The sequence below is a fragment of the Nylanderia fulva genome, unplaced genomic scaffold (genome assembly GCF_048542155.1).
Source record: "Nylanderia fulva isolate GAGA-0341 unplaced genomic scaffold, ASM4854215v1 Scaffold126, whole genome shotgun sequence".
In the NCBI taxonomy this organism is placed as follows: Eukaryota; Metazoa; Arthropoda; class Insecta; order Hymenoptera; family Formicidae; genus Nylanderia; species Nylanderia fulva.
Window position 1 is genome coordinate 275,675 of NW_028189475.1, and position 14,245 is coordinate 289,919.

At 35.1% G+C, this 14,245-nt stretch overlaps 1 protein-coding gene across 1 annotated transcript; it reads left to right on the forward strand.

The window, feature by feature from the left end:
* Nucleotides 1-626: 626 nt before the first annotated feature.
* Nucleotides 627-1,377, forward strand: LOC114935829 (uncharacterized). Its single transcript, XM_029308726.2, has 2 exons — nt 627-842; nt 926-1,377. Exons 1-2 carry the CDS (start codon nt 693-695, stop codon nt 1,307-1,309), a joined length of 534 nt encoding a protein of 177 aa, XP_029164559.2. The 5' UTR covers nt 627-692; the 3' UTR covers nt 1,310-1,377.
* The last annotated feature ends 12,868 nt before the right edge of the window (nt 1,378-14,245 follow it).

Below are 14,245 nucleotides of genomic sequence, written 5' to 3' on the forward strand. Positions count from 1 at the left end.
AATTGATGTTTATTTCGGAGTATCCGCGTCGTGGGGATTCTGTTATGATTTGCTGTTCGGACTAGGCGATCGGCCGCGGGAGCTCCCGACAGAGAGGAAACGCTCGGAGCGGCTAGTAAGTGGGAACGCACCCCCACGAGACAGGGCACCCCCGATCTCTTCTTTCTAACTTGTCTTGGCGTTTTCCGGTGCGGTAGCCGTCCTAAGACGGTACGGAGCAGAATGTCTTGTTTCGATTTCTCCCGGCCTTTTTATACGGCCGTTCGTGTACGTTCGAGATTTTCCGTTTGTCGCCGTGATCGTTCGGTATCTTTTTAATTAGTATGGATCGTGGGGGAAGGTATTATTCGAACGTCCTTCCTCGCGCTATTTATCGGGTGTTTTTGTATTGTCGGCGCGGGCTGTATCGTTATATATTTACATGATATTTATTAATTTACTAATTTATCAAATATTTAATTCCAAAGCAACGATCATGTTACGTTTCCCGTAAAGCGGAAACGTGAAAAGTGAAAAGTTTCACGTGGTTATCTCCTTCTATTGGTGTTAAATAGAAAAAGATAACTTTTCACGTATCCGTCCTATGACAAAAGATACATGATCGATCTCCAAAAATTAATAACAAAACAATTTATTTCTAGTGTTGGCAAGATTATCGTTCTCGCAGTAAAACGAAGCAAGCAGGGATAAACATGGAACAACGTAAAACGGGAGGTGGGGCACAGTGCAGTGCAGTTCTTACATTAGATGAACAAGAAGTAGTGGATTTAATTCCAGCATCATTAACTAAGGGTCATGCAGATATTTCGGAATCATGTATGGATATGACTTTGGGCGAAGAGGTTTGTAATTAAAATCCCTTTACAATGCTATTTGTTTTTTTTAATAAATAATTAGAATTATTAATTGCTACTTATATCTGTAGAATGACTTGGCAGTAGAAGCAGAAAATATAGAATTTCTTGATGATGACTATAATATCATTCAAGCTTCAATAGCTACTTCTGCTATACAGGCAACTGAGGCAAGTGAGGCAACCATCAAAACATCAAATATTAATAACAACGAAAATACTGAAAATTACGATCCATCTACGTTGACAAAGTCGAAACGGACATCCTCAAGGCAAAAAGTAAATGAAGTAAGAGATTCTACGCGTATTTTAGCCGATGTTGCCGAAAAGACATATACTATGAAGAAGAAATTCTGCGACGACCTTATACTATGTAAGAAAAGAACGGCCAAAGCTCAGGAGCGCATGGCAAGAGCTGCGAAGAAAAGTGTAAAAAATAATTGCAACACGATGTGATCATACTCGTATGTTAATTGTTTGTGTACTCGTATGTTAAGTATTATAATCTTTAGTTTTACATTTCAACTACGGTTTTTGTTTTAAGAGTATTATATTACTTCTAATTGTAAGAAAATGTTTTTTTTACATTTTATTTTATGGTCATTCGTAATTTTATATATAATGTGTGTGACGGTAATTCGTAATTTTACATATAATGTATGTGACATATTAATTTCATTTTTATTTACGTAATTAATTTTAATTTACAAAATTATGTCACTAGCAATTATGGCACTAGTCGGTATTTTTATTTGTCAAAGTACACATTCTTATTGTGATATTTGCATACTAGAAATGTATTACGAAAATTTACCAAAAATTAGAAATACTTAGGTTAAATAAATACCAAAACAAAAAAATGTATGTTGTAATGTAAGAGAGAGAGAGAGTTACTTAGATTATACTTAACACATACATACACGTGATACAAACGAATTTTAAATAATATATATATACCATATATATATATATATATTAAAGTTGATTAATAATAAATAAACGATTGTTATAAGAAATGAATTTTCTGTCTTTTATTTTATATATTTATCTAATAATTACAAAGAGTATATATTATGTGTAATTCAAGTAAAATAGTTTCTAATTATTTAATTTTGGACTAATCGGCCTGCTGCTAAATCCGGATTGACCCTACGTGCATTTCTTATTTCTGGAATAATATCGCAGTCATCAACATACATTCCAAAATCTAATAGATCATCCCCTTCTTCCGGTAACGGATCTGGTACATTATGTGCTATGCACATATTATGGAGAACAACACAGGTGTTGATTATTTTAGAAGCTATAACTGGAGAATAGTGTAATACTCGATGCTTTAAGCAACAACGAAATCTCATTTTTAAAAGGCCATTACACCTTTCAATCAACGAACGGCACGACATTTGTCGTTCATTATATCGAGCTTCTGGGGTCATCGGCTGTGCGTTAGCAATAGGTGTTAGCATCCATGGTCGTAAAGGGTATCCTGAATCACCTGCAAATTGAAGCAATTATTATATGAGAGTTTGAAGCATACATATGAAAACACGTATGAACAAAATAAAAAGTATTGTAATAAATATATTGTACATACTGAGCAAACAGAAAGTATTTCTCCCATATCTTATATATATTTAATAGCAGGTATCTTGTATCGCCAGTGATGAATAAAATTAAAAATAACTGTTAGACGACCCAACTGGCTTAAATTGATTCTTATTATTAATTTGATGTCATATACAAGAAAAGACAAGACGTTTCGACCTTAGGTTTAGGTCCTTATCAAGTCTAAAATTAAAAATTAAAAAATACCAATAATTGTACATACAAGAATTTCAATTTTTAAGAAAGCAAAGCGTAAACCAAGATTGTAATAACAAATTAAAACGTACCTTACAAAATCTTTAATACAATATATAATTAAGTTTTTTCATTTTACATATTTCAATATAAATATTGTGTCAAGTAAAACGTTCAGTATGGATGGTAAAGGCGAACTAAGTTAAACAGCTTTGATTATTCTATCATAAATCGGATTTAAATTCTCTGTGTCTTTCTGTAGGTTGATCGTGTTGTTACATTTTTTTATAAAAAACATTTCAGCAATCTCTCTTTTCCTAGTGTTTGTTTCTCGATGTAAAATATTTAAGTTTGTCCATTTAAAGTTATGCGAAAAATCATTTCTATGTTTGCTTATAACATTCTGGTTGCTGACATGCATTTTTATATTATTCATATGCTCTTTTATCCGAGTATTAAGGTGTCTTTTAGTTTGTCCAATGTATGTGGCGTCACAGTTGTTGCAGTCAACTTTATAAACTATCTCGGTCATATCGGCTTTAGGTAATTTGTCTTTTCGGGGTTTAATAACAATATCTAGTTTTTTTGGAATCGTATAAATAACACTTAAGCCTGTTTTCTTAATAGATCTCTCAATAGACTCACTTAGGTTCTTAACAAACGGCATTAAAATACAAGAAATATCAAACACATTATTTTTGTCAACTACGTTATGAGAATTTCCTAAAAAACATGTTCTTTTATACACATATCGCTCAATGACCGTCCTAGGGAAACAATTATTCGACAAGATATTTTTAACCATCTGTAAGTTCTCATTATGAAACCGTTTATCCGATAACAAAATAGCGTGATCGACTAAGTTGTTAATGGTGTTAACTTTGTATTTAAACGGATGGTTAGAATGGTAGTTTAAATATCTACCAGAGAAGGTGGGTTTCTGGTACCAACTAGTCAATAGTTTACCATTGTTTCTAAAAGCCAATGTATCCAGAAAGTTAATCTTGTTATTTATCTCTGTTTCATACGTAAATTGTAAACGGTGATGGTAATTATTAAACGTAGTCAAAATAGTATCGATTTTATTGCGTGGCACTACTGCAAAAATATCATCAACATACCTATAATAAGCTTAAACGACTTGACTACGACGTAACTAGCAATTTTATTTGATTATTTCACGACGTTTCGACCATTTGGTTGTGGTCCTTTTCAAGTGAAATTTCATCAATTAAACCGAGGTTAACATAACATCACACCGGTGTTATTTGAAATCGAAAGTTAAACGTTAAAAGAGGAACACGTCCCATCGTTATGATGTTAAAAGTTAAAAATTAAAAGAGGAACACGTCCCATCGTTATGATGTTAAAAATTAAAAGAGGAACACGTCCCATCGTTATGATGTTTCGTCAACGGCAGTCGTTGACGAAACATCATAACGATGGGACGTGTTCCTCTTTTAATTTTTAACTTTTAACATCATAACGATGGGACGTGTTCCTCTTTTAACGTTTAACTTTCGATTTCAAATAACACCGGTGTGATGTTATGTTAACCTCGGTTTAATTGATGAAATTTCACTTGAAAAAGACCACAACCAAATGGTCGAAACGTCGTGAAATAATCAAATAAAATTGCTAGTTACGTCGTAGTCAAGTCGTTTAAGCTTATTTTCACCACTAGCGACAAATATTAATTTTGATTGATATTAATTTTAATTAAAAAACCACTCCTCAATGTTTAAAGTCGACCAGACTGGCAATAATTTATTATAAATAATTATTTGAAATACAACAACAACGTTTCGGCTGTCATTGCAGCCCTTTTCAAGTACATCAAATTTAAAACAGTAAATCAACTTCTATGCAAACTACCGACAATGTTAACGCTTAAATTAACGCTCAAAACAAGCGTTAACATTGTCGGTAGTTTGCATAGAAGTTGATTTACTGTTTTAAATTTGATGTACTTGAAAAGGGCTGCAATGACAGCCGAAACGTTGTTGTTGTATTTCAAATAATTATTTATAATAAATTATTGCCAGTCTGGTCGACTTTAAACATTGAGGAGTGGTTTTTTATTAATTATTACTGGCAACCTTAAGGATTATTATTTATTAATTTTAATTGATCATACCTATAATAAACTGAAATGTCAAATTGTAAAGAGCTTAAACACTCTGTCTCAAGATCAACCATAACTAAGTCTGCTAAAATAAGTGAAAGGGGGGATCCCATTGGAGTACCATGTATCTGTTCATAAAATTGATCGTTGAAACGAAAACTAGTAGATTCTAATATAGCATCGATTCCATATAAAAATTGTGCCAAACTAAAATTTGTGTTACATGAAATATCCCTCCAATAGATTTTTCAATAGATTTTCAATAGATTTTTCAATAGATTTTAAAACTAATTCCTTAGGAATGTTTGTGAATAAAGATGTGACATCAAGAGAAATTAACATTTCACTATCCTCAATACTCAAATTCTTGATTTTATTCGCGAACGTCCAACCGTCTTTAATATGTGAGGTAGGTTTCGTAACTAATCGTTCCAATATATCATGTAAAAAACGCGCTATACTGTAAACCGGGCTCTCAAGTGACGAAACAATTATACGTAAAGGCGCGTTAATTTTGTGAATTTTCGGTAGACCGTAACACCGTGGGAGATTCCCATTCGTGGTATTAAGACGTTTATATGTCATTTCATCAATCAATTTATTATCCCTCCATGATTTGATTAAAGAATTGATTCTACCAGATACTTTTTTGAAAGGATCTTTTTTCAGTTTAGTATAAGTAAATTGATCACTCAGTGAAACATTCATTTTGTCAATATCTTGGTTTACGCTTTGCTTTCTTAAAAATTGAAATTCTTGTATGTACATTTATTGGTATTTTTTAATTTTTAATTTTAGACTTGATAAGGACCTAAACCTAAGGTCGAAACGTTGTCTTTTCTTGTATATGACATCAAATTAATAATAAGAATCAATTTAAGCCAGTTGGGTCGTCTCACAGTTATTTTTAATTATATATATTTGTTCCGCTAGTTGTCTAGCATTTGAATTATTCCAAATGTATACATCATGTGAGCTTCCCGGAAATCGTGCATTTACATTTATGATTCTTAATTGAAAATCACATATCTAAAAAGGAAAATGGAGTATTATACACACACATATATATGTTACTGTTGTAAAAAGTATACCTACTAATTGAACATTTATTGAGTGGTATCCTTTACGATTAACATATGCATGCTCCGGATAAACCTCATCATTAATTTTGGGAGGGAATATTGCAACATGTGTGCAATCAATACACCCATAAACACCTGCGAATCTGTGGTTCCGGTAAAATCTGTATATGTATAATACAAAAATATTTATGTCTCTCTCTCACTTGTATGTATATAACATATTTATATATATGATATTTCACACATTACATTCATAAGAAATGAAAACAAAAATGAAAACATGTAATTCATGCGTGAATTACCCATTACGTAAATAATTAAGTTCTGCTCTAGTGCGAGGAAATCGTATCCACTTATTCATTACGTTAGGTTGATTAGCGGCATTAATTACTTCGTGAATACTTCTTGATATCGAAGACTGACTAACGGCAATGTCCACATTGTTACCTATATCCATTTAATAACTACCGCTTGCAAAAAAACGTAATGCAGAGAATATCTATTAGGTAAACAATATAAATAAATTATTAAAATAAGTTAAATTATGTGTAATATGCAGTTATAAAAATAAATTTATTATACCTTTCTTTGTATGCTTAAAGAAGATTTCGTCGATGGTTCCCGCATGAAAGGTTAAACATCATCAATGAATTCGTTAACTAAATTTTTGGATAGCCTAAATATCTTGATAAACCTATTATCATTTAATTCAAACGGATCACGTTTATCAAAAATTTGACGAGGATTCCGTTCTGCAGCAATTTCGGCAGCTTCTAATTCATTTAATGCAATAGCTTGATTTATCAACTCCATTATTTTAATAAATATGTGTCTCTTTTTTAACGGAACGTATGCGCAATTAGAGATGCGAGGGCTTGTTACCCACTCGTTGCATTGCGAGTGAAAATTTGCGAATGCGCTACCGTCCGCGCACGCATTTTTGGTTCGAGAATACACTTTTGAATTCGAGCGCTCGCAAATCAGTACTTGCGCATACGCATTATTTCGAGAATAGCCCCCTTGATCAGATAGTTGTTTATGCTTAGGATTATGATCATGTTCAACGGATAATTGAAGTAATCTATGAACTGTCAGACCATCTATATTAAATGCTATAATACCAGTGGGTGCTGCTACAGCAGTATCTTTGTTGAAATTTTGTTTTATTCAACATTTAATAGTCTTGATTAAAAAACTTACCAGTATCACTTTCTCCGGTAACATAATCGTAATACCAATTTACCAGATTCTATAGTATTAATAACTTTGTTGAATACTCGTTTTTGATCCATATTTAATTTTTCTATCATTTCACATATATCAATTTTTCGAATTTCTTTAAATTTTGCCAAGCTCTTTAAAACCTTGCATTGCCAGCTTCTATATTTTGAACATCAATTGGATTTTCAGGATTATCCTGAGAGTGTTGTTTTTCTAAATTGTCATCTAGATATTGTTGAACTATTTTGCAGTTTCAAATGCTTTTTGCAATTCTTCTAATCTTTCATGATATTACAATGCTTCTACAAGATGCAGTTTTACTTTATGAAATGATTCAGCATAAGTATCGCATTCATTTCTAACATTCGCTACAGTTTAAACATAAGCAATAATGCAAAAAAATAATTTTCCGGCTGTATATTAACATCATATTTATAATAATTTATAAGATATTCACGTTGTCGCCATTTAAGATAATAACCATTATTTATTTTATAATATTCAATATCTTTATTTTTCGGTTCGATTTTCGAAATATCGTATCACTGTGCAAATTCATAAAGAGATATTTTCTAATTTGTTTAGTCTATGCGGATAATAATTATCTATCATAGATGGATAAAATATATCTGTAGATTCAGCATCAAGAGATTCAATTTCTTTGGAGTTTTTTAATTTTTTATATCTTATTTGATTAATGTCTAACCATTTAATAGTTGTATTTCAATCAGTTCCATATAAAGAAATACCTAACAATGTATCAGCAGCTTCAAGAGCTCCATATTCTCTATTATTTGTAAATCGCAAAGCAATATTCCAAAGATAACTCGCTAATGATTTATTTTCATTCTTATTAAGGATAGTATCGGACAATTCATTTTTTCTCAATTTATTAATATATTTAGTAATGTATCAGGTAAGCAGCGATGATTTTTCACCAATAAATTGTATATCCATAATACCTTTCCATGCAGTAAGAAGAATAGGATTATAATCATTTATATTAATTTTATTATCCGTTCAAGGAAGATCATAAAGTCTACTTTTATGTTTCAATTGTTTTCTACCGGCTATCAAAGTTGCCACATCTCTCACATTCAAAGTTTCAATAACGGCTCGAGGAAATCCAAAACAATACCGACGAATAACTTTACGTCCTACTTTTTTAGAGCGAAGACAATAATTGTTATGTATATGTTGCTGATGCGTTACACGTCTGTACAATAATGGCGAAATATTTTCATCTGGCATTTTGCAACTTATATGTTGTAAGATAAATTTGGAAACTTCTTCAATAGTAGATTCACCGAAAATAGGTGCATTTTTAATCCAAATTAGTAAGTGTAAATGTTGTATATCTCTATCTTGATATTCTCGTCGCCAGAAATAGTGCGTTACTTCTCCAATTAGATAATCTTTAGAGTTAATAAAATCAAACATTGCTCGAAAATTATCAAGAAACCTAGATGTTAATACAGGATCTCTAGCAACAAATACGCTAACGCATAAGGAAGTGTCATGCCATCTATTTACTTCACGAATATATTCACCTAAATCTTCCCATAACCATTTACTAGGACTTAGTGTTAAAAACAATGTCGCAGGCCCATACTATACTGCGTCATACAATTTAAATCATTCTCGGTTTACGCCAATATTGCTCCGTATTTCGAAATGTCAAAAATATTGTACTCAGATTAGATTCCAACAATTCTTTCGACATTGTCTAAATATTCTGCAGCTGTATAACGAACTCGTGGATTAGTTACATTCATTTTATGAAAAATTCCACGACTTAATTAACGCATATTTGCATCGTTTAATACATAAAATAAATATTGTTGATTTAATCTACATTGTGGATGTTTAGAACAACATTTAATAAATTCATGATTATGTAGTTTGACTGGCCTAGTCTCATGTTGTCCATTAATACCAAAAGGGTATATATTTGGAAAACATAGTAAATCTAAACATTTTTCACGATTATCTAAAGGCAAATCCTGAATTTTTAAAATATGATATAAACTTGTCGAAGTTTTATTTGCTTTTTTTCATATAAGGGATAGATAATATATTGTTCGTAATATCAATCATTTTCATCAGTAACTTGAGTTAACATTGCTTTTTGTTGATTTTCTAATTCTAATAAATTTGTTATATCATTTTTTGTCTCCTTTATCAAATTATTTGATAATTCATAGTTGTCATTCAATATTGCTTCTGTATTATTTTCTGTCTCTTCCACTTAAAATACTAAATTTTCTAACTTTTCCAAATGTAACTTATTGTGATTATTTGGCAATATAATATGAGAATATAAAGAATTGTTGCGCTTTAATCACGTTAAATACTTCTTTAACATTAACCATCTCTTCCCAAATAATCTTCGATTTTGTCGGAATACTTCTAACTGATATACAAGATGTCCTATTTCAACTTGGACAGTAAAATATCTCGAAAACTGATTGTGAGCCCAGCAGACAAAAATGTTTCAGACAAAAGTTGTATGGTTTCGAGAGACGTAAAATGATACCATTGGTTTGACCTCGAAGAGTAATTTGAAGATCACATAAAGGTAACTTCAATTTCTTAAATGGAACCTACTATTTCTCGTTACATATTCTTGTAGGTTATCTTGAGAGCTTTCCAAAACACTATAATAAAATAACTTTTTATTGAGTAATTTTCGAGTTATGAGGCTCTAGAGCAGTACTTCGCGATACTTTGACATGAAGTACAAAATATTTTGTATGTTGTCATGATATGGGGTCAAGTTGATCCTTAGATATTATTCCAAAGTCAAATCAAATTTTCACTCAAATCTCTGTAGTTTTAAATGTTTAAAAAAATTCGAATTATTCTACTTTCAGCGCTATACAGGAACAACGACGTGTACGTAGTAGAATTCTGTTCCCTTTGGGGTGCTTGATTAACGTGAATCCCTTTGTCTCTCACAATCGTGGCTAATCCGGCTAGCAAAAGCAAAATCGAGGTTAATCCGTCTAACCGAAGCAGGATCGAGGTTGATCCGGCTAGCAAGATCAAGGTTGATCCGACTAGCAAAAGCAAGATTGAGGTTGATCCGACTAGCAAAAACAAAATTGAGGTTGATCCGGCTAGCAAAAGCAAGATCGAGGTTGATCCGGCTAGCAAAAGCAAGATCGAGATTGATCCGGCTAGCAAAAGCAAGATGCAGGTTGATTCGGCTAGCAAAAACAAGATCGAGGTTGATCCGGCTAGCAAAAGCAAGATGGAGACTGATCCGGCTAGTTCATTTCTTAGCCTTTATGTTCAAAGTGCCCTCCTTCATTATCTAAACAACAAAATCAATCTCTGCCTGAAATTTTGTATAACTCCTACAAGTGTTTCTTGCGTAACTGCACGACAAGCTCTTCTTATTCTATTCATCATGCCAGCTTTTGTTGTTAGAGCTACTTGATACACAAAATCTTCTGCATATCCCCAAAAGTAAAAATCAAGAGGGTTCAAGTCAGGAGATCTTGAAAGCCACAATATTGGACCATTGCGCATGATCAGACAATCCTGATATCGCCATTAAAGAAATCTGCTAACACGTTGATAGTAATGAGCAGGAGCACCATCCTACTGGAACCACAGGGATTTCCGTCGAGTAACCAGGTAAGTAATTTCGGAGGAAATCCAAATATATTTCACCATTGATCGTTCGCTCAAAGAAATGTGGTTCAATAATATAGCCATTTAATATCCCTACCCATACGTGAATACTCCATCGGTGCTGATTCATTTGCTCTCTCATCCACTGAGGATTAACGGGCGACCAATAATGACTATTATGCCTATTCAAACTGCCAGTACTATGAAATGTAGCTTCATAACAGAAATAAACAAACAAAAAGAAATCTGGATTTTCATTTAATGTATTCAGGGTCCACCTACAAAAATTGATTCTCAACAGTCGATCATTCTCACTTAGTTCTTGAACAAGTATAATATGGTAGGGATGATAATTAAAGGAATGTAACAAACGATGAGCAGTTGATCGAGGAATTCTTAATTTACGTTCGATGTGCCGAGTACTAATATGAAGATTCAGATGAATCCAAAATGGCGAGAAGCCTTGGGTCATTATTATTATTCATAGTTATTTCGTTTTCATACTATCATGTACTGTTATTATATCATGTCATATTCTAAGATCGAATTTTTGTTTTTTAAAAAAGTTTTGATTTACTTTGTTTTAAAAACATAGCACTTGATAAGGGCCGAAACCCACGGCCGAAACGTGAAATTCAATAAAATTACTTATTTGCCAGAGTTGGTCGAATAAATCATTACTATTTTTTAATTATTGTTTGGTGACTTTATAGTTTTATATCGTTCATTATTATTATTGTTTCTGTTTCGGTGTCTCTGGCGACGATTTACTATTTCACGAGATCTTCATTCATTCATTCATTCATGGTTTATTCCGGACTCTCCTTAAGGCTTGCCGGAGCGTTTTTAAGGGACCGCCAAACCCCTTACAAACCACCTTTTCTCCCTTCCTATTTACAATATCATACATCTCATGATATCTACATTATACATATTATTACATTACAATGTATATATAACATGATATAATAAATCCATCTCTCCTTTTCTCTCTCCTCCTCTCCCTCCTTCCTCCCTCCTTTCCTTGCTTTCCTTTCATCTGCTGCTTGCCATCTTCCCTCTCTCTCCTGTCCTCATCCCTCTTTTCTCTCTTCCTCTCTCCATTCCTCCCCTGCTCCTCCATCTCCCTCCTTGTTCCAGGTTTTTCTTCTCCGTCCTGCACCTCTCTCTTTATTTTTAACAAAAAACATAACTCCTCTTCTCTCTTCTCCTCTTTCCCCCTTCACTTTTCTCCTAAATATAATTTTGCTCCTCTTCTTCCTCACCTGGCCATTTGCGACCTTACAATGCAACTTGGTCCCTTCCCCCCTATCCCTTTTACCCCTATCCCCTCTTTCTCCTACTCAACCTTTTTTCTCCTCGGTTCCCTTTTCTTTACCCCCTTTCCTAGCCTCTTCCTATTCCTATTCTCCCAGCCCTTTTCTATCCTCTTCCTATTCCTATTTTCTCTTTTACTTTTCTAGCCTTTCCTTCTCTTCATCTCGTATCCATCTCTCCCCCTTTATCCCTCTCCTTTACCCATACCCCTTTGCGTCCCTTCCTCTGTCCCTCTCTCCTCTCTCTAGAGATCCATCTTCACCCATCTAATCCTCCTTTCCTCCCTCTTCTAATTCTTATCTCTAGCCTTTGCTCCTCATCTCCTCTTTTCCCTGCTCAGCCTTTTCCTCTTCCGTCCCCCCTTTCCTCTTTCTTCTCTTTTCCCCATATCCCCATATCCCCTTACACTCCCTCTTTCTCTTTAATTTTTGTTCCTCATTATTCCATATCCACTCCTCCCCATTTATCCACATTCTCTTTCCATGTACCATCGCATCCCTTCCTCTGACCCTCTCTCTTCTCGCTCTCTTTATCATCACCCATCTAATCCTCCTTTCCTCCCTCGTTAAGTCTTCATCTACTCCCACCTCCCATTTCTTCCACATCATCCTTCCGTTCTCCAGCAGTTCCCTTTTGTCCTCCTCCTTTTCCATCTCCATCATCACAATTATTTTACCATTGTCACCTCTTACCTCCCATGACCTCACTATTCCCTCCTTCCTGTCCAATACCACCTCCACCATCTTTTCCATCACCAGTCTCCTCTCCTCCTGATCCTCTCCGTCAAGCCCTCTCCATGCCACATTTCTTCTTCTTTTCCATTTTCTCTCCAACTCCTCCGCTTTCCTTTCCACTCTCTCTCTCTTTTCTCTCTCCTCCCTCTCCTTACTCTTTTTTCCTTCTCTCTCCATCACCTTCCTTCCACATTTCCTCTCCTTTTCTCCCCTTTGCCTCTTCCTCGCTTTCCCTGTCTTCTTTGTCCTCCGTCCTCTTCTTCCTTACCACCCTGTTATTTCTCTTTTTCTCCTTCTCTTCTCTCTTCCTCTCCGCTGATTCTCCCTTCACCCTCCTTTTCTCCTGTCTCTTTTCCTTCACCCCTTTCTATCTTTCTCTCCGTCTCCCTTTCCTCTTCTTTTTTCTTCCTAGCCCCCTTTTCCTGGTCACCTCTTCCCTCCTGTTTCTCGACCTCTTCCCTTCTCACTAGTTCCCACCATTCTCCTCCACTCTCCTTAGCTTTATTTTGTTCTCTTCTTCTCTCCTCTCCCCTGCAGCTCCTCTTTTTCCTTTTCTTCCTTAACCTCCTCCGTCTCCTTCTGTGTATCCTCTTCTCTCATCTCCATTGTCTCCTTTCTTCCAATCTCCCTGTCTCCTTCCTTTTCACTCCCCTTCTCCTTTCCCCCTTTCACCCACTTCAGCAGCTCCTCCATCTTCTCTTTCATCCTGTCCATCCTGCACCTTATTTCCTCCCATTCTTCCTTAAACCGACACTCACTGCTTCCCTTTCCTCCTCTCCCCTTCTCACTTTCCCCCTTACCTTTCTCCATCTTTACCTCTTCTTTTTTTTCCCACCGTCCTCGTCTCTTTCTTTTAGACCTCTCTTCTCTCCGCTTCTAACCTTTTTCTCTCCTTCCTGTCCTCTTCACGTCCCTTTTCTTCCTCTCCTGCCTCTTCCTCTTCTTTTATCTTCTCCACCTTCTCCTTCTCACTCTCTCTTTCTCCTTCCTCCACTTTCCTCGCCTTTTCCTCTTAACCCTTCACGCGTTCTTGCCTTCACTTGACCTCGTACCCTCTTGTGCTATGTGCTCACTTATGCGCCTCTCTTGTGTGATCCTGCGCGCGCCGCTTCCTCCTCTTACGTGATCCTTCTGCACCTTCTTGCCCCCTCTTCTACACCTGCTTCCGTTCTTCCGATTCTTCTGCTTTCTCCCTAGGCCCTATCCCGCGTATCCTGCGCGGTAGTGCGCGCGCCTCTTCTCCACTGCGCCCTCTCCATCCTTCCTCTCACCTGTCCCAATTTCTGTTCCTTCCTTACCATCCTGCCTTATCAACATGATGATCCCTGCCACGTGTACAGATAGGAGGCGCATAAGTGAGCACATGGCACAAGAGGTTACGAGGTCAAGTGAAGGCAAGAACGCGTGAAGGGTTAAGAGGAAAAGGCGAGGAAAGTGGAAGAAGGAGAAAGAGAGAGTGAGAAGGAGAAGGTGG

Excerpts from the sequence above, each read along its gene's own strand:
- LOC114935829 (XM_029308726.2), top strand. The coding sequence starts at position 693 with ATGGAACAACGTAAAACGGGAGGTGGGGCACAGTGCAGTGCAGTTCTT. Across the intron at positions 843-925 it reads ATATGACTTTGGGCGAAGAG|AATGACTTGGCAGTAGAAGC; the intron begins GTTTGTAATTAA and ends TTATATCTGTAG.